Raw genomic sequence first — 20,408 nt, 5'->3', positions numbered from 1 at the left:
CATCGTGCTCTTTGCTTAGGCATTTTAACGTTTACAGAGACAACTCTCCGACCCGTCCCCCCTTCTTGAGGCCCTAAGCTGCTGTTTTTTTTTCCCCAAAGTAAATGTTTGTAAGAAGGAGAAATTGTCAGGGAGAAGCAAATAAGAGAAGCAGAGACACTGGATTGAGTTGAGTCATGGCAGGAGGTTTAAGGAGACTTTACAGCGACGACAAAACAGAGAGAAAGGTTAGAAGTTGCCAGGGCTCTCATCAGAAAATGTGTGAAACGGGTATGCTGTTCCTCAAAAGTTTCAGCAGAGAGATCCAACCAGATCAAACTGTTGTTACCTCAACAGTTGTCTGTTTGTCATACAGAAGCCTGGCTGTGACTCCGTCCTGGGTTCAAAGCAGCAGGAGGACGCCTGCATGGTGTGTGGAGGACAAAACACCACCTGCCTGCACCACAAGAGCGTGTACCAGAGCGACGGTCTGGAGGCAGGTAGGATTACACGCGCACGGACACACACACACACGCACACACATACAATCATCATATTATCTCCACGAGGAATCAATTGCGGCACTTTCAGACCAACACGATCTGGGATAATTCCCAAATTCCCAAACACTCGTTCGGTTTTCCCTCCCCAGTGTCATTAGTCATTCAGGATTAGTCCAGAGTTTATTGTTCTCTGATAAAGTGAACATTAACCATGGTTACAGTTTTGCCAAACAAAAGCACTTGGATGCCTTCCAGGAAGAAAGTCGACAATGGGTTCTCCAAAGTTACAGTTGTTAAAATTTCAGGGAGGAGGAGGAAGAACACAGAGTTCCTCAGGCTAAAGTCGAGGCCCCAAATGACATTGTCTCAATGACGCCCAAACATTTTCTACCTGCGGTTCAGAGGTTAACCTCGGGTCTGACTGCTCACATCCAACATGTTGGGAGGAGGTCAAAATCTGCAGGGTTTGACTTCGGTTTGCTCATATATATACATATTAAAAGAGTGTAAACCGAAACAAACAAAGCACAAAAATGCAGCAGAGTTAACTTTTGCTCATTCATCATTTACAACGGAGAAAACGAACTCTTTAGTGTTCGGGGAGCAGAGGCAAACATCCGGAGAATGACGCTTACAGTAAACTTTCACGACAACGAATCTACGCAAGGATGCAACAGTCTTGTGATGTACTGGCTTTGCTATGTGATAAGTTTGCAAATCTGCCTCAAATAGCAAAGCCAGTACATCACAAGACTGTTGCATCCTTGCGTAGATTCGTCGTAGTGAAACCCTGCAGATTTTGACCTCCTCCCAACAAGTTTGATGTGAGCAGTCAGACCCGAGGTTAACCTCTGAACCGCAGGTGCCGGTGTAGGTAGAAAATGTTTTGGCGTCATTGAGACAATGTCATTTGGGGCCTCGACTTTGGCCCGAGGAACTCTTCTACACTGGAAAATCACAGACACGCCTGTGGAAAGGTGAACAATTTCTACTCTGTGCCAAGCCCCACATTTGCTTGTAAGCTCTGTTGAGCTTGGCTGAAAAACTGACAGGGGCCAGAGGGTTTCGTCTTTTACCTGCTGTGAATAAATGTCTGTGGAGGAGAACATTACTATTGTAGTTCCCGAGATCCTTCTTTTGTGTGTCCCCTTGCTGCCGGGATTACAGATACAAACAAAAACAAAGTGCTGCTCGGCATAAAGTCAAAAGTTGAGAAAGTCGAGAGGTTGCTTATTCACACAATGTTTGCCAACCAATAAGTTACTCGCTTGGTTTTGAGCATCGTTGCACGCACAGCGAGACACACCAAGTCCCACAAATCAGCGGCACTGGGACGTGCTACGCAAACCTACATAGGCTCGTTGGATTTCTAATAGGTCACATGTCAGGTTGTGATTGGATTAAGAGCCACCGTGATGGAACAATGATGGCAAAGAATTAAGTCACTGACGGGAAAGAAAATTAAATAAGGTTAGACCAAGACGTGACCCAAATTAAATTTAGATCCTGTGTTGGTTGACTGGGATTTGAACTGAGTTGTGAACCTTAACGCATCGTGGAGACACGCGCACACATACACACACGAAGAGAAAGTACCCAGCACCTCTGGCATGCGACTTGGCTCAGGACGTGGCTCTGTAGCGGCGGCTTCCTCACACGGCTCGGAGCGTAGGCGGAGCAGAGCTGACAGATGGAGTGCCGGCCATAATGGCTCAGATTGAGCAAGAAGAGGCTGATAATGGCCGCTTTGTTTGGGGTCGACTCAGGAGCCTTAGGAGGTTTTTCTCTCTGATGGAGGGCGGCGGCACAAAATCGGTCCTCGCAAGGTCAAATGCCGACGGCCTCGAGCTCATCGCTGCCTGTCTGCAACCCTGACATTTCCTCAGGCACAGCGTTACATCTTCATGTAGCCGAAGCCCCACAGATGAACCTCGTGCATAGTTTCTGTCCGAAATGGGTAAGCAGGAGCAACCGCGGTTACGCGCTCCTCAGAGGCCACGATGAATGGAGTTCATCCCGCAGCCGCTTTTCACTCCAGAACAGCAGGGGAACCACAGAACAGCAGGGGAACCATAGAGCTGTCCCTGCCTCTTTTTCTGTTTCGGCTCAGAGGCGAAATACCACTCTGTGACGAATAGTTGGATTTCAGCTCATTCATAAATTGTATCTCACCACTAGTCACAGTTTATCACTACAGACATCACTGATTCTGATTGTTTTATAATGACAGATAAACAAGACGTTGCAACAGCACCGTTGATTTAAAGCCATAACCTGCAAGTGTTTGGCAAGACCTCTTCAAAAGAACATAATTATCTGATCACTAATCCAGATTATGTCCGGGTTACTGATTACCTGTTAGTTACTGATTGCTGAAAAATGTTAAATGAGTATTATATATACAGTGTCAAATTAAATAGTAAAAAGGCCTGCAGCAATATATTTTGCTGAGTTGACTGAACAGGAACGTGTAGCAGTCGTGGCATGTGCCAGGCGTCTTGCACGGGAGGTTTTATTTATTTTTTATTTTTCTATTTTGCACAGTGCAATAACAATGTGAAAGACACAAGAATGATGTTAAACACAAAGTACAGAGATGCAACAGAGAGTATCCAAAAATAATGAATATTTAAGGGGGTAGAAATACCGTATATCATAGGACAGGAGTTTTTACAGAATTTATCGTTAAAAAATAAAGGTGTAATAAACACCAGGGGCTGCAGATCGTGCTGAGTGTGCACATCTGAGTTATCAGACATGTCCAATTAGACCCACAGGAGGCTTTACACTCTTTCGAAAAGTCAAGGCACAAGTTCACTCACTCAAAACGTCTTTAAGATGAAATTTTCGAGGACAAAAACAATAAACGACTTTAACGCTATTGAAAGAAAAAATACCGATTGGAATTTTGGGTTAATTTTTTTCTTCGCGGGTATATTTTGCCAGATTACAGATTTATGACATTTAAAATTATCCATGTAAAAGTTTAGCAATTTCTTCAGTGGTGACAATAGGCCTTCTTTATATTAATATGAGGATGTCTGTACGTGTGCCCTGCATTCCTTCGGGGTGCTGGTATTGCATGTTAATTGCATCTTGTGGATACATAAGATGCAGTTAACATGCTTTAATTCAAGTAAGCACATGAACGGTAGGGGCGGCATATTAGGATGTGAAGTAAGGTCAGCAGCCCACTGTGAACTAAACAGTGGCATGCATCCAGTCAACCTGCAGGTTGAACCCAGTATCATCGCTGCAATGCAACATTAAGTCTTAAAGGATTAGTGCGTGACTAACTTTTAATGTTCGCCTTCATTTAGATTAAAAAAACCAGGCTTTCAAAAGCCATCTGAGGCTTTTTTTTTTTTTTTTGTTGGCCTCGTTTTACGTTGTTGTAAAGCTGCTTTCAGTGCAGCACTCGTGTCCCTGGTTGTAAAAAACAGATTTTTACTTTAATCATGTGAAGTAGTACAAAAAAAAAAAAAGGGGGGGGGGGGACTAAGATTAAAAAAACCAAGCCTCTAACTGAATGTCTCTGCTGGCCAGGCGGACCTTTTGGATACAACGAAGTGGCCATGATACCAGCTGGCGCCACTCACATCCGAGTCACCGATAACAGCAGGAATTATCTAGGTAAGATTCAGCCTGTCTCACACACACACACACACACACACAATCGCACAGGGCACCTGGCCTGCTGTGCTGTTATTGGTTTCAACTTTACACAGAGGAACTCACTTTTTGTCCCTGGCTCCATAGCTGCAGCGTAAAACAGCCACTTTAAATTAAGACTTTCCGTGACTTCCTCTCCACAGAGACAGTAGGGACTCAGCAGTCCCGTCTGGTCTCTGGACCTGCAATGTGTTTTCCAGGCAACATTATAACCAAAGCCATCTATTCTCATCCTTGTTTATGAGACCAAAATAAAACAGGCACCAAAATGGCACACACTGTGGTCTTTTAAGGGACGCTCGAAAAAGGCTTTATCTGGTCACCGGGGCCAGGCGGGTGGAAGTACTTGATTCCATGTCATGTCGCGGAAAATCCCTCTCTCTGCACTGAGGGGAAACAGCTGCCGTATGTAGCCAGCCGGCACGGTTCTGCTTCTGCCAGCCTGCCTCTACCTCAACTTCACCCGCCCATGAGGAGAGCTTAATCGTTGGCATTTGGTCATGAGAAACATTTGACTCGCTCATCAACACCGAATAACACCAAACTTCTCCTTCCTTCCTCCCACCGCCTTCGCCCAGCCCTCCAGAACGGTCGCTCCCAGTTTGTGATCAATGGCAACTGGAAGATTAGTGTTCCGGGCGAGTACAGCGTAGCCGGGACCAAGCTGCTGTACCGGCGTTCGGCGGACACCTGGGAGAGCTTCGAGGTGCCGGGACCTACCCAGGAAGACCTCCATCTAATGGTGAGAGTCCCCGATGATACTGGAACAGGACACTTTGGGCAACATCTTGTCTCAGGAGCTAGAGATATTCAAATATTTAACAGCTTTTATAAATTTTGGCTTCATTCTAAAGCCATTGCAAGGTTTTGATTGTTTGCATGTGAAATACCTGTATTTTATATTAAAACCAGGCTTATCTCATCAAGGGGCATCCTGGTAAGTCACAGTCAACCGGTATGATACCACTGAGCCAGACAGGCACCAAAACCAGTGAAAGATAAACACATGCTACTTTCCTACGTCGTGCAATGTGCTGTTACATTGACATTATTTGGCTTATCGTTAAGCATTTCAAATGGTAAGGAAAACACCGGGTTTGAATAAATAATTGATTATTTCCATTCAGGAAGATACTGCACAAACAGACCTGGCTCAGCTACCAGGCAGCTGCTAACCACTGCTTCCCTCTGAGATCTTGTAGGAACATGAGTCTGTTGTTTCGCGTTCTGTGAAACAGTGCGGTTGTCCGTAAGCAATCTATGAGCACTGTGTGCCGTTTTTTTCATCCGACAACTCCGAGATAGTGAGTAAGAATACTCCCAACCACGCCCTCGGGCCTTCATTTTGATCTCTACTACACACCTGGGAAGTCACGTGACTGCATCTTGCACGGTTGTGACGCTGTCGTGGTGACAAAATCTGTCTGCAGACAGAGAGACAGACAAACAGAAACCTGCCGAAGTCCTCAAAACCACCTCTGTGGTAGCTCCCGCTACAGTAGGTGTCTCCAGGACCACATTTTGCTGTGATGAAACACACACACACACACACACACGGTCAAAACAATGCTAGCCCTGCTGTCGCAGCTGCTAATCATGACTTCTTTCTGGGGGACTGTTACTCCGTTTTATTGCCTATAATTCATCCTCGTGCTCAGGCTTTGTAAAGCACAGGGAAAAGCACTCGATGTGTCGTTCATTTAGTCGCCATCCCTTGTTGTTCATCGCTCACGTAGTTTAGTTAGCCCCGTAATGCTTACCCTAACCCTTTGGAGTACAAGGGTACTAGGACAGGTTATGGGCAATGGAGACCAGGACCAGTCGCAAAAAAAAAAAAGGCTATATAGCACAGAGAAAATAGTTGAGATTTAAACTTCATTCTTGACCTTGGAGCCCTTAGTTGACAAAAAAAAAAAATCCCACCACAAGATCTATTATAAGATGGAGATGTCCCAAGCCAATCCTCAAAAATATCCTGGCAGCAAAAATGATGAGACAAAGAATGTAAAACAAGTAACACAAACATATACTGTATGTCTCAAGAATACATCACAATATCAGAATGAATAAAAACTGCAGTGTGCAAGTGTGAATGAGATTTTTCATCCAGTCATATAAAACATTACATCTTAAAGACAACAAACAAAGTACAATCTTTTTTTTTTTTTTTTTTTTTAAATGCTCTCAATGAAACCAACATCAGTTTTTAGAAATACCCATAAAAACAGGCAAGACTAGCAAAATGATGCAGCTGCAATTTAAGAGGAACCAAGTTTTGCATGTTTTTGAATCAAGTTGTGGCTAGGATAAAAGCTGTTTTACCAAATTCGGTCCAGACTTTGGGAACTATTAATAAATTTGAGTTCTGGGCAGGAAGAGCATAGCTATTCTGTTCTATGAACTTACATAAATAAGGTGGTTGCAACCCAAGAATCAAGAATTTATAAATAAATACAATCCAGTGCTTTAGCCTACGGGAGGTTAAAGAGGAACATCTGACCCCGGTATACAAAGCACAATGATGTGTGAGAGCCTTACTATTTGCAATGAATCTTAAAGCTCCATGATATACAGTATCCGGGCAGCGTAGGTACTGAGAGTTTGCATGCACATACAGGACTTCCCCCCGTAGTGAAGCAAAGGAAGGGAAGTAGCTGAGACTAGACCCTTTCTAGCTGAGAAAGAGAAGCCAGCCCAGTTTCATCTACAGTTTTTTTTAAATAAGTGAATGAATATGGAGCTTAAAAGACAAAGAGTCTTCGAGGATAGAAACCAAGTATTAATAAGAGGGACATGCCCATTAGTTTTGCCTTGACTTGTAAAAGTGGCTGAGGGATCCGTTAGTTTCTCCTTTGAATTTCCAATTTGCATGGTTTTATCAACATTCAAGACAAGCTTTCAGTCAGGCAGAGATTTTTGGACAGTCTGTTCTTTAGCTGATCACATCAGTTCAATTTCAGGAGTAACGTTCTCCCAGTTAAACCTTCATTTGTGTCATAGCAATAATTTAGGATGATGGGGTTGGATCGGAACCCCATCCAGTGGCCCCTGGTAAAATAAGGTTTACCAAATTCAATCTGTTGTGTCATTGTTCCAGATCCATATTTAGTCAACATTTTGGTAAATGCAAGCATCAGATCAGACTCCATACCAGCAGATACCCAATAATAAGTCTCGGATCTAGGCCAAAAATCCTTGATCATTATATCCCTCCGATACGAAACAATATATATAAAGCAGGATCGAAAGCTCCAGACCGGCAGTAATAGACCTTGTGGTGATATTGTTCTGTCAGATACAGAGAAAATAGTGTCCATGAAGCCATTGAAGATGTTTCCAGGAGCTGGTCTGATGCCCAAATAAGGAGTATAATCAATTAAGTAAATATGTGGCTATATGTGTTTTTACTTCAGTACTATATAAATGTTGATGCAAGGCTCACACTGTATGCTACACTTTAAGGTAAAATAGGAAGATGAAAAGAGAAAAAAAAAACATAAAAAAAACTTTCCAGGCCACTCTAGATGTTTCCATGCTGTCCTTGTGTGCAGGTGCTGGCAACAGACAGAAACCCGGGCATCGAGTACGAGTACTGGCTGCCACCGGACCGGTACGCCCTGTTCCACGGGGGGAGGAGTCCGCTGCGTCAGGCTCACCACACTGCCAGCTACCTCCCCTGGGATCAACCCACCACTACGACCACCACTGCCTCCACTACCACCACCCGGCCTCCCCCAGTCACCACCCGTCCCCAGTGGTGTAAGACCCGCTCTCCCCAGAATCTAAGTTAATCAGTTAACACAGAGTCGTCTGGCAAAAAAGTTAGACTTTGCTCAGCTTTCACTGCAGCACAGTGCAACATTGTCTGGCAATAGGTGCAAGCGCACGATCCTGGTAGACGTGACCACCGTGTTTCTGCTATTTTTGGGATTGTCGCCATAAAAGACAAAATGATTGTTGTGATAATTATCCAGAGTTCCAAAATCCTGTCTCGTAGTATTATATCCTACTGTGCAGTGTTTTGTGCCCTCAAACTCATGGATCTATTCCTAGATTCTTATCTCATCATCTCACCAGTAGTTTCATCTTGTTCCCTGAAACCACCGAAGCTAACAAAGTCTTCGTTTAGCAGTTTCAAAAAAAGATAAAGGTCGGTCAAAGTTAAATTCCAGTTTCCTACAACATGGATCTTATTTTTGTATTTTTGTTTATCAGTAAGAATAATATTTTACTCACCAAGTAAACTGCCGAGGTCTAAGAAATCATTAAGCATCACTAAAAAGATGTCTGATTGGACAAGGAACTCAAGCAGTCAGGATCAGGATCAGACCAGGTTGTAAACAAACCAGTTTAGCCAAACTTATTTTGAATAGAAAACAAACACAAATGGTAAAATTATTACCCAAAATGTCCTTTGTAAACATCCATCACGGTTTAAAGTTCTCTTTCCTGATTCAACTTTGACCCACTTTACTCAGCGTAGTTGTATGCACTATATGGCACTTTTCCTGTGCAAGGAGGAATTATTACTGTCATTTCAGATGCATTCATTTTCAGTTTTACCTCCGAATAAAGTAGTGTAGGTGACCTGGTTACCCTGTCATATTGTTTACACCCATCCGATTGTCTTAACGCTCGTGTTTCTTGTCCCATTCAGACTTCGTAGCTGTTGTAGCAAAGTTGCTGTGTGCCCGGATCTCAGCAACTACTTTGGTCCTTTTAATGATATCACAACTAATAGGAAGGTTGGCCACATTTACCACCCATGAGTAGACTTTGACCCCAAGCCTGCAGCAGCACTGTGAGGTTTTAGATTCATTGGAGGGAGTATTCGAATTCCGTCGGCGTTGTTTTTCAGATTCTCCGACCTGGATCATACTAACGTCCCTGCGCACCCTCACAGGTGTTTCCAGTGGTACTAGTAGGAATCGGTCGTGGTGCAAGCTGAACAAAGCAAACAGGTGCAACAAACTAACAGGGGAATTAGTTAATGTCAATCATTCACAGTTTTGTACACGCCCACGCAGTCCTGAGAGGAGGTCCAATCAAGCACAGGATGTGAAAAAAGCTGTGTGGTGGATGATGGGTTAAAAAACGATCCATCTTCAGGTCACATTTGATTTAAAAGAGTTTATCTGCGGATTGACCTGGTTGCCGCTGCTAAGGAATGCAGCCTGGGTTATCTCACATGATAAGCCTGCAGTACACATGTGCTCAATCTATCCCTAGCTCATTAAATACTCACATTCACATGGAAATCTGCACGCAGCCCGAGGACTTGTGTCCTCTGCTGGAATCTGTCCAGTGCTGTGATAAATCTCAGTAGCCTCCCTGGAAACTGTTTCCACCTGACGGATTTTTGTCACGTAGGACCTTTAATGTTGCCAGAAACAGAGTGTTGATTGTTTGTTAAGTAACAGGGTGTGATTTTTCACGTTGAGCAGGACGAGGTTAGAAAGTGTGTGAAAGTGTGAAAGACAGAAATCTTGCAGAGTTTTGTGTTTGTGATACAAAATATTTGTTTTGTGCTGCCATTTTCATGCGAAATTGGGCGTTTTTTGCACACCACAGGCCTTTTGCAAGAGGCGTGCTGTGTCATTACTATCAGACCAACATATCCACACAAAGAACTTACTGCTTTCTCTGACCTATTGTGCCACACAGTGGGCTGGAGTGTGTGCCTGCATTTCTTCCGTGTTTTCAAGTCGATTTCTGACAGAGGGTGGTCTGGTGGTAACTCCTCGGTACCGATGTCAATGCATGATCATTCATTTGAATCCAGGAGTCTTGTAATTTTCGGATCCTCCAGCTGGCTGGTGATTTGCCAAATTACAATGGACAGCAAAAAAACACAGGGCCGAACTGACGGGTACATTTCAGGCCATTTCAGGCCAGAACACAATACAAAAGACATGTTTACATCCACTGTAGGTTAGTATTGATCATTTTTGTCCCTCAGCTCATTGCTCTTGTAATCTAATGAAACCAGAAATCCCCCGTTACCTTACATTACATTATTTTTAAGAAGTGGTGAAGATATAATTCTAACCACATTTTGAGTGTGTTCACATGAAGAAAGTGAACACACTGCTCTCACATTAGAAAAAGAACTGAAACTAATTGTGGATGCTCCAAAAACATGATGTGTCAGTGCACATCTTGCTTGCTACCTCACAGTAACTTTGAAATACATTAATTTGTCACGGAACACCAAAATTATGTTTTTAACTACAGTGTTTTTTTTGATACTACTTGTATATTAATGGCTAACATCCTTTTCTTTAATCTTTAAACTCATTTCATTAAAATTTAACAAATTCATTGTATTAGTTTGGAAAAACTGAACCATTATTAACAAGGGTGTTTGATGTGTGTCTACTAGTTTTAAGGCCTGTGAAGCCGCACAACCACAACCGCCACCAGCGCCCCCGTCAGCCCATCCTGCCCCGCCTGGAGCGGGAGGAGAACCACAGAAATCTCCTGCCTCAACCCTCGCCTGGAAGTAGGTTCACCGCCTCCCAACGCCATCCTCCAGCAAGCCAAGCCCAGCTAACCACGACGCAATAAAACATTAAAGGGACGCTCAGATATTGTGGGAAATATGATTGTCTGCAGTCTTGCTGGGAGTTAGATGAGAAGATCAATATAAGTGTTATCTTTGTGTGTGCGGCACGTGTTTAGCCTTGCCTAGCAAAACAAAAACTTGAAGCAGGGGGAAACAGCGAGCCACTAATGGAGCCGCTGCCTCCGCTGAAAGAACTAAAACCACAGCTTCCAGCAACTCCAAAATTATCTCATTTACACGTTGTTTCTTGTTAGCTAGCTATACATCGAAGACTTTGTAAAATGATCAAAACTGGCAACTTGATCAGGTCAAGGAACGGACTTCTTAGATACTTTAGCGACTGAGGGTCCGTAGCACTGGTCTTCAAGCTAATTAAAACACAATGTCTTATTTTGTATTTTTAGAGGTGAAAACTACTCAATAAATACGTAGAGAGTGTAAATAAGACACTTTTGGATTTGTTAGAAGGCTCCTTTGATGGCGCTAGGCTAGCCGTCTCCAGTGGCAATGCAAAACTCCAGTTCCTGTTCCTTCCTTGCCACTTTCTTAAAAATGTTTATTTCATTATTCCTCTAACAAGATGTTCATGCTGGCTGTTTTCTTTTTGGAAGGGGTTCGCACTGACTGACGTTTCGATCATGCCGATTCATTCCCTGTCGACGCAGAGGCGGTTAGCGGCTAACGGTTGCTGGGAGCATTTTTTACGTCTGTCATGCCAGTTGAAGAAATGTGTATATTTAAGAGTTGTTGACTGTATGTTGAGATGACTTCTGGCCCTGCTGCAGAAACATTACGTCCCCAGATACAAAGTTCTTATTGGCTCGGCTGTTTCGACCAATGAGCACAACACCAGGCTTAGTTTGAATCTGTGTCAAAATCGGAGACGTGGGCAGTTGTTCAGACACCTTTAAACATGCTAGTTGACATGAACCTTCTCACTTAATTCACAATGAAAAGGCAAGCAAGCATAGTTCCCAACATGTCGACGTATTCCCATAAGGTCTAGTTTTATATAATGTCTATACCTGTAAGCTTATTTCTGCTCTGTTTATTCTTCAGGACATTGCAGAAAATGTCAGCGCGTTAAAGGTCGAAGGGAACGCCAGAGACAGTATTGTCAGAAGGACTTTGGTGAGTCTGAATCTTGTAGCTTTGCTGTTTTTAAATAGCTTGTGACAGAACGTTAAGTGTAAACATGTAACATGTGAAACTGAACTATCTCTGTCAGTTTTCCGGGCCAGAGTCCTCGGGAAGCTGTATAGAGGCGAGGAGACGCGTTACGATGTCCAGATCATCCACACCTACCGCAACCGCTTCCATCTGGAGCACAGGGAGTTCCTGTGGGTCCCTAATGTGTGTGACTGCCCTCAGCTGGAGGAGGGGAAACAGTATATACTCATGGTGCGTCGGCACATCAACTATGAGCACACGCTAAACCGCATCCTGCTGGAGGAGGAGAGCTACGTGGTGCCGTACAGACCCAGAGAGGACGAACTGCTGCGACCGCTCGAAAGACTCTGCAGCAACAGAGGACCCAAACAGCCGGCTGAACTGCGGGGATGAGTGTTGAGACGACGTGTGCGTGAACGTCAGGGAATGAAGCTCACGCTGAAGCTTTATTCACTTCCAATGTTTCATTTCTGGACCCTTCAACACATCTTCAGGCTGCGTGTGATCCATGCGGTCAAAGCGACGGCCTGATGGTTGCCAGAGTGGTGTCACTGGAGAGCGATGACAGTTGGACCGTCGGATTCAACCTCATTGGAAACTCACCACATTAAGAAACCAAAAAGACTCCAAGTTTATTTAAAAGCCTGACCAGCTTACTGTACCATATAGAGCACTTTAGGCGGACGATGGTGCCGCCTGTAAGCACATACCAAAGAGAAGAACATTGACTGAAATGGCCTTTCTGTTATTGCTGATTTTACACACCTGTCATTTTATTTTTTTATACTATTGGATTTTTGTGCGCGTAAACTTAAAGGAAAAATTCACCTCAAAACACTTAAAACGCTACTTAAATACCATCAAACACAATTTTTGTCTTTGTCTTCTTCTGCTTCTTTGTGGGGATACATTGCCCTAAATCATTTGTTAGGACCTTTCCAGATATCTCCAGCAGCTCAGCAGAGAGTGAGTTTGTCTTTCTAGATCTGCCATAACATAACCGACGTCCATAGCATACAGTATCATTAAATTATGCACGAGAGTCTAGTGTTTCTGTGGTGAGGAGCATTGAGGATATCATTTAATTTAAAAAAAAAAACCTTGAAATGGGAATTTTTAGCCAGGAAAAATACCTCCAGAACCAGCTGATCTTCCCACTTCAGCACTCTATTTCTCCACCACAGCCACAGAAAACAAAAATGCAATGCAGATACAACCATTTAACAGATTCTAACTCTGTTACCAGTCTTTCTTTCAAACAGTACGTGTAACTGCAGCTTAATGCGACCAATTCAAGTACATTTTCTGGACTGCGTTTTTTTTTTGTTTTTTTTTTAAAGGCATCTTGGAAGAGTAAGAAAACAAACTGAAATATTGCAAAAGAAAAAAAATGTTTGCATTTGCCAAAAAACAAAATGTGCAGTCACAAAATACCGAACATCGCAGACCGATGTTCAACTGCATGATAGGTTTTTAAGGTGGATTTCTCCTTCAGCTTTTACTCAAGATATCTAACAACATATTGCTTCACTATGTATTTATGTATAAAAAGAAGCTTAAATCATAACACATTACTTTTGTGTCACTTGTTTAATGTCGTTCACAGTGTTTGTGTTGCTCCTTTGTGATATTCATTTTTTTTTATAGTGTGTTCAATCAGATCTGCTTTGTGATACTTTACATGAAAGACTATATGAAATATTCAGTATTTTATTGTGCGGCACTGATTAACTGCAAATATACTAAACCGTAATTGTTTTGAGAGACCTTGAAGTCTGTTCAGTAGTTAACTACTGTGCCTTTTGTTATGCATTTGAAATATCACATTTTCTCACAAACCTCATCTACGTGTGAGATGATAAAGCCCCACTTTTTCGTGATGTAAAATTATCATAGAAGTTCACAAAAAAAAAAAAACAACCACTGCAACTTAATTTGGAAGCAAAGTTAATTACACACGTGTTTAAGGGGTTTTTGCCATTCAACGCGCAGCGCACAGTTGAACAAACCAGACATGAGAACAGCAAAGTTTGTAAGAAAAAAATGTATTTTTACAAAAAAGTTTTACATCTACAACAAAGGAAACACTCTAAACTACAGATAATATAACTGTATATATATATATATATATATATATGTATATGTATATATATATACATATTTTTTTTTTTTAACAGAGCTAGCCGCTCATTAACCGTAAAGAAGTCGTCACAGACATTCAGCTCAGTTTCCCGTCAGTAGAGGGGAGAGTTTTAGAAACCGTTCCCAGGTTTCAACATACCAACATCAACGTGGACTTTTTTTTTTTTGGGGGGGGGGGTCTATTTTAGGTTAATTACACAGTTCACGGTAGCGTCTTTTAGACATGATTACTTCACCTGAAGGCATGAGACAGAAAGCTTCTATCCCCTCTGGAATTCAGTTTCTTTGTCTTTTTTTTTTTTTTTTTTGAGCACTCCTGGTTTCAAATTGAGTATCAAATGCAAAAAGTATCATGTAAACAATCACAATTCACTCTATTTAGACATTATTAATGAATTTAGAAGTGAATGATGTACTGTAAAGCAACATAATTGTCATTGTAAGTCAAATGCAAACTATTTTTTGCCCCAATTAAACAAACAACCATTAATCAAATCACGTATGTTGAACTTTGAAGAACACCACACATTTCAGTTTAGCTGCCTCTCAGTCGCTCTGTCAGACCGTCTGTCACTGAGCATTTAAAAATCGACCTTGTGAAATGATGCAGAGGAAATACTGAATGCTGAGAATCTGTTAATCACTTCAGGTTTCACTTCCACACGCTAACAATTCCCTCTTTAGCCTTGATCTGAAATTAAGAACCGATCCTGAAGCTGCCTCATTGACAGGTAGACAGGTTGACAAAGTTGAAAACTGAATGAAAGGATGCACTTAAACTGGTTCCGTCGGTACAGTTTCTGGTTTGTAACCGTTTGGACTAAGTGAACTAAAGTTCGTGCAGTTCTTCTCTGTAATTACAGTGTGACTCTTCCACTCGTTGTCATTACATATTGAAGTTTTGGACTAGTTTGCAGCAGAACTTAAAACTAGAGAGAAGCCTGAAGTTCTTCCAACCAAACACTACACACACTGATTTCACAGATTAAAACCACAGAGACGACAGAGTCTGTTGTAGTTTTTGGTCAAAAAGAAAACCTTCAGACACGGTCAGAGACTCCTAGCACTGATGATCTTCCCGAATATTTAGTTCATTTCTTTGATTATTGATGGAACAACTTAAACTGTGCAATTCAGTCAGTTCTTGTGAGCTACTGAAACGTGTCTGGAGGGACCAGCTCTTGTATTTCTTTGCACCTGGTTCTCTGTTCCAACATTGAGGAAGATTTGTTCCTGATCACCACCATCGACTACCTGTCTAAGATCAGAGGGTTTTCTTTTTTAGGGCAGACTCATTTGTTTATCGGAAGAAAAAAAAAAAAAAGAAGCATAATTGGGATGTGTGACTCCGTAGCAATATTACAGCAAATATCTAACATTCCTCCTCTGTTATAATATTAAAAGTCTAAATATAGCCAAAAATGTACAATAATTCTAAAATTAAACAGTAAAAATTAATACATTTATCCGTCTTTACATTGACTCACTGTAATTCCCACATTATAGTGCGTGAGAGTTCACTCCTTCTAATCACTTTGGCAATTCGTGCTTTAAGTGTGTTTCCAAACCACAGTCAAGTCCTCCTGAGTGGTTTGATGTCATGTTGTCGAGCCTGTGACGTCAGGGCTTTTACCCGGTTCTTCACTTATCAACAGGGTACTGAGCCTTCTGACTGGTCCTTCTCACAGCGCGGTGAGTCTTTGACCCCTGACCCCTGTGACCGCCACTCCTGAAAATCCCCTCCTGCAGGGCACCGCAGGAGGAGGCTTGGAGTCATCTGACCTCTCGTCCCCGTCCTGCTACGTCCGCGCGCCCCCCCCCCCCGCCCCCCTCCCGCCGGGGCCTCTCACAGAGGGTGTCAGACACTGACGGTGACGTGGCGGGAGGACGCCAAGCGGCGTTTGATCCGCGAGCGGCGAGGCCTGGATTCGGACTGACAGCTGCACAGAGGGCCCAGCAGTAGCCAGAGGTAGAGGATCACACAGGCCCAGCAGGACGACATCTTCACCCAGAAGGTAGACCAGCTGCCGTGGGTGAAGGTGGTCTCCAACACTGCTGACTCGTAGCTGGATGAGGACGACACAGTTTAGCTCCACGCTACTTCAGGCAGGAAAAAATGAAAGTGCCTCGGCACTGGTTGAAAATGATCGGGATAAGGTGGAAAGCTGAACTCTGTTTCACCTTTTTTAACAGCAAGGCCCTCTCCAGCGTTATTAATATTTTTGGAGCCACCCCTCGACTTAAAGAAAAATCGAATTCAGCTAAAATAAAGAACTCTTCACCCCCCACGTTTTCTGTGTCCACCTCTCCCCAAATAATTTTCACACAATCCCTTCGAAATCACAAAAATATGAGCAGGAGGTAAGATCAGTGTTTAGTTGAGAACGGTACGAGTGTCGAACGCAAAACTAGCAAGTGTCGTTGACTAACCTGAACCAGTTAGTGAGGGTCATCATCACATACAGCGAGGCCAAGAAGAAGACGAAGTGGAAGAAGAAGTAGCTGTAAGCCACTCTCATGGTCTCGTTGTGAATAACCTTCTGACAGCCTTTGTTCTCGTCGTCGATCACAAACTCCTCCTCAGCTGAAAAAGACACATTTCCCGGTGAGGGTTTTCTGTCATGGCAGCTCAAGATGGAGGCTCTATTATGGAACTGGAGGAACAGTGGCTCCGTGAATGCTGCACAGCGACAGTTAAAGTGGAAACGGTTCGATTTGGCTAAACGAAAGTGACGACAGTTTAGTGGGGCTGTAGCAGTAAAAGCCAAAAGCAGCCCATCACCTCACAAACCTACCATTTCATCGGGGTAATACACACCGAATTTGATTTTGTTTCACTTTCAGATTTTAAAAACACAATATTTAGATGTTCTGTCCATCTGCTATTTAACATTCTGTTTGGGGATGTCCGTTTTTAATTTCTCTCAATAAAAAAATAAATAAAAAATGCTGGCATTAAAGGTACGCTGGGACGTTTTCTCGTCAGCAAACACTCAGTGTTTCTCACCAAAACACACAGTGTATATCCTCGACCTAACAAATGTGTTGAGTGCATTTTCTACCTCACAAGACGTGTGCAAAGCCGATTTAAAAAAAAAAAAGCTCGATATTGTGCACTGATTACAAGCACGTTTACTAGCTCAAAGTCTGCTTCTACTCATTAAAAACATTGCTCCATAGACCTGCCAGTGGTCAGCTCTTCACAGGCTACAGGCCATGAATTTTATATTAAAGGCTTAAACCGCGTTTCATTTTGTGGAAGGTTTTCTTGATCGACACTCACGGTGGCTACGCCTTGTCCCCACAGCTCAAACCTTGCCCCAGATTATAATTTTCTGGGCCTAACAACTGGAAGCAGTATCCTTTACACACTTTTAATAAATTAGATTACAGCCAGTAGGGACTGGTTTCATACAGTCAGTGATAAAATGTGTTGTTTTTTTTAAATTTCTTATGCTAAATGATGTTGAGGTTTCTCCTGATCCTGTTTGTCTGAACTGCAACACACCACCGGGAATACTAACACTAGAAGAGGCGCTGGAAAGCTCGACACTAAGGGACGAAGACGAACTGGCACAGGAGAAGGAGAACACAGAGACTAAATCACTGGGAAGGGGAGGACGGTGAGACACAGGTGAAACCAATCAGGGCGGGGCAGACAATCACAGTGGCGGGAGACACACAAGGGCAGGAGTGGGGGTCTGAAAGGAGAGGAGAGGTCGGTGACACAAAAATAAAACAGGGAATTCTGCAACAGAGGAAAATTAAGGAAACGTGAACCAGGAACGTGAGAGGTGCAAAGCGCTGCTAACAGAACGATAATAAAATGTAAAGTGCACAAACCTTCCTCCTCCTCGGGGCAGCAGAAGCAGCAGGTTGCTTTCTGGAACTCATAGCGGTAAACCTTGATCATCCAAAATGGACCAAACACCTCTGCCAGGTAGGAAGCTTCATTACTGCAAGGAAATGAGATTTGAACGCACTTTTCTCCACAGAATTCCCCCTTTCAAAGACACGTCAGTCCTCAGGAATAGCAAGAATGATTTCTCCTCCCACCTTTAGGTCAAAAGATGATGAAAGTTTGTTTATGCTCGATGTGCGTCTTGTGTAATTCATGGTGTTAAACTCTCGTATAGTCATTTTTTCCCCTTTTCTATGCAAGCTCACATCTTCCGGGGTATCTGCTTACATCCATGCAGGTCGTTCTGCTCACCATGCAAAGAGGACGCAGCAGTACATGATGGCAGCTCCAATGATGGCGACAGCGTTGCCTTCGTTCTGGATGCCATCCTGTCCCACGCTGGGGTAACAGACGGTCATGTTCATGCCCTGGTACACCACTGCCGCAGACAAGAACACAGCGCGTTAGGTTCAGTTACACAAGGAAACCGTCGTCTGTGGTTTTCTATCGGGGTGTCGCTCTTTCTGCGCAGCACCTTCCAGGTTCACCAGTGACGGACTGTAATTATTTAAACAACTTAATTACATAAGCAAATGCTTGGTTACAAAATGAATAACTGTTTTTTGGAAAATGTGTTATTTGATCTCGTACTTTCTGTGCCGGCACCACAGAGAAAAGGTGCCACATACAGTTCAAGTTGTTGTGTCACTCTCTTCACTCTTTCATTCTCTCTCCTTTGTTTCACTTCTCAGGAAATTCCTTTCTTTCATGTAAAAGGGGCCTCGGCTGCACTTTCCCCTCTGGGACTCTCTCTTATAGACTCGTGGACAACCCCTGGACACTCTCTGGGGTGAACACAGAGCACTCACAAAAATGCACATGCATGTGCACAAGCTTGAACTTCCAAACACACACACACATACACACACACCCTTAAAAACACACAGAACTCCAGCCCAACCTCCAGAGGTTCATTTGGGCTGGCTGTGGATTCCTGAGAGACGTTTTGTGTTTGTGTGTTGTGGGGGAGAGAGGAACCTGAGCTCAGTGAAAACAATGGCTAATTACAGCACTCAGACTACATTATGCGCACACACACACACACACACACACACACACACACACACACAAACACGCACTTGGGTCAAGAGTCATCAAGGGAGAGAGAACACATCCTGCTCTTTTGAGTTGTGTCTTTTCAGTTGCACTTCAGACTAATTCTTCCTCTCAGAAAAAAGGGATTACTCTGTGTGTGTGTGTGTGTGTGTGTGTGTGTGTGTGTGTGTGTGTGTGTGTGTGTGTGTGTTTGTCATAGCGGGGGTCATAGAGCAGAATAAGCCTTCCGGGGACAGACTAAGCAAACTAAGACCTATGATGACAGTAACAAGGATGGATCCCTTTGTTTAGTGTCCACACACACACCCACGTGCACCCACACACACACAAATCAGCAAAAGTAGGTGGAAATTAAATATTACAGAGCAGTAGGGTGTGTGTGTGTGTGTGTGTGTGTGTGTGTGTGTGTGTGTGTGTGTGTGTGTGTGTGTGTGTGTGTGTGTGTGTGTGTGTGTGTGTGTGTGTGTGTGTGTGTGTGTGTGTGTGTGTGTGTGTGTGTGTGTGTGTGTGTGTGTGTGTGTGCGTGTGTGTGCGGCTCACAGTCTGCATTGACAAGGTGTTTTTATACTAGCCTCAGAGTGCATATTTTCTCAACAAGTCGCTACAATGTCCTGTGCTGCCCCGGGACTCTTACGTATACCTACTCTACAAAACTCATACTGTACACACACACACACACACACACACACACACACACACATACACACCTATGGTACACCTCTGTGAATAACAGCATGTTGAACACAAAGAAAATCAGGAGAAGTAGCTTAGTTGAATACGCTAAAATAAGGGTAATATCATTAACCTACCCACCTTACCTTCATTAACAAAACCTATGTTTGGAAAATCACTTAGTCACCTTAGACACCCAACTTTTATAAGGTGGTTCTGAAAAGTTTGTTCACAAAGGACAGGGTCCTCAGGGGGTACTGAGACTAAAAACAGCTCTGTGCTAAAACAGCACAGGAGGCTGCGCCGGTGGGGGTGTGTTGTTCAAGGTACCGGTGACACAATGAAATACGACCCAGGAAGTTCAGTTGGCGTCGCACATTAATGTGTTTAAAACCTTATCAGACGCCAAAACACAGCACGGCAGTTTACATTTGAGTTATGTTTAATTTCTTGCCGGAGCCACCTGCGTCGCAGGACTGGCTAAATTCAGATGAACGAGAGCGCTGCGTTTCATCACGTACAGCCAAAGTCGGTTCTGTGGCCTCAGTCAGCTTAGATTTACAACATTTATAATAGATTGAATATGATAAATTCACAAAATGTATGATAGACTCTGACAGCAGCAAAAAAAAAGCGTCAAAACGTCCATAGAAACTTTCCAAACCACCCCTGCAGCACTGTCCAAGTC

At 43.2% G+C, this 20,408-nt stretch overlaps 2 protein-coding genes across 4 annotated transcripts in view; one reads left to right on the top strand and one right to left on the bottom strand.

Annotated features, from left to right (window-relative positions):
- adamtsl5 (ADAMTS like 5) overlaps window positions 1–13,987 on the top strand; it is a 36,908-nt gene extending 22,921 nt beyond the window's left edge. For all 3 annotated transcript variants that reach the window (XM_040132925.1, XM_040132934.1, XM_040132942.1), the window contains 7 exons: window positions 356–479; window positions 4,029–4,115; window positions 4,733–4,896; window positions 7,706–7,913; window positions 10,537–10,656; window positions 11,779–11,850; window positions 11,948–13,987. In XM_040132925.1, coding sequence (XP_039988859.1) covers window positions 356–479; window positions 4,029–4,115; window positions 4,733–4,896; window positions 7,706–7,913; window positions 10,537–10,656; window positions 11,779–11,850; window positions 11,948–12,282 — 1,110 coding nt within the window. In that variant the 3' untranslated portion in view covers window positions 12,283–13,987. The remainder of the gene's footprint in view (window positions 1–355; window positions 480–4,028; window positions 4,116–4,732; window positions 4,897–7,705; window positions 7,914–10,536; window positions 10,657–11,778; window positions 11,851–11,947) is intronic.
- A 1,902-nt stretch (window positions 13,988–15,889) lies between these two features.
- serinc4 (serine incorporator 4) overlaps window positions 15,890–20,408 on the bottom strand; it is a 24,575-nt gene continuing 20,056 nt past the window's right edge. The window contains exons 8-11 of the mRNA XM_040133894.1: window positions 18,245–18,371; window positions 17,875–17,987; window positions 16,462–16,615; window positions 15,890–16,097 (exon numbers count right to left, since the gene is read on the bottom strand). Coding sequence (XP_039989828.1) covers window positions 15,890–16,097; window positions 16,462–16,615; window positions 17,875–17,987; window positions 18,245–18,371 — 602 coding nt within the window. The remainder of the gene's footprint in view (window positions 16,098–16,461; window positions 16,616–17,874; window positions 17,988–18,244; window positions 18,372–20,408) is intronic.

The sequence above is a fragment of the Xiphias gladius genome, chromosome 1 (assembly GCF_016859285.1).
Source record: "Xiphias gladius isolate SHS-SW01 ecotype Sanya breed wild chromosome 1, ASM1685928v1, whole genome shotgun sequence".
In the NCBI taxonomy this organism is placed as follows: domain Eukaryota; kingdom Metazoa; phylum Chordata; class Actinopteri; order Istiophoriformes; family Xiphiidae; genus Xiphias; species Xiphias gladius.
Note: the sequence above shows the minus strand (reverse complement) of the source record. Positions and strands in the feature narration are given on the sequence as shown.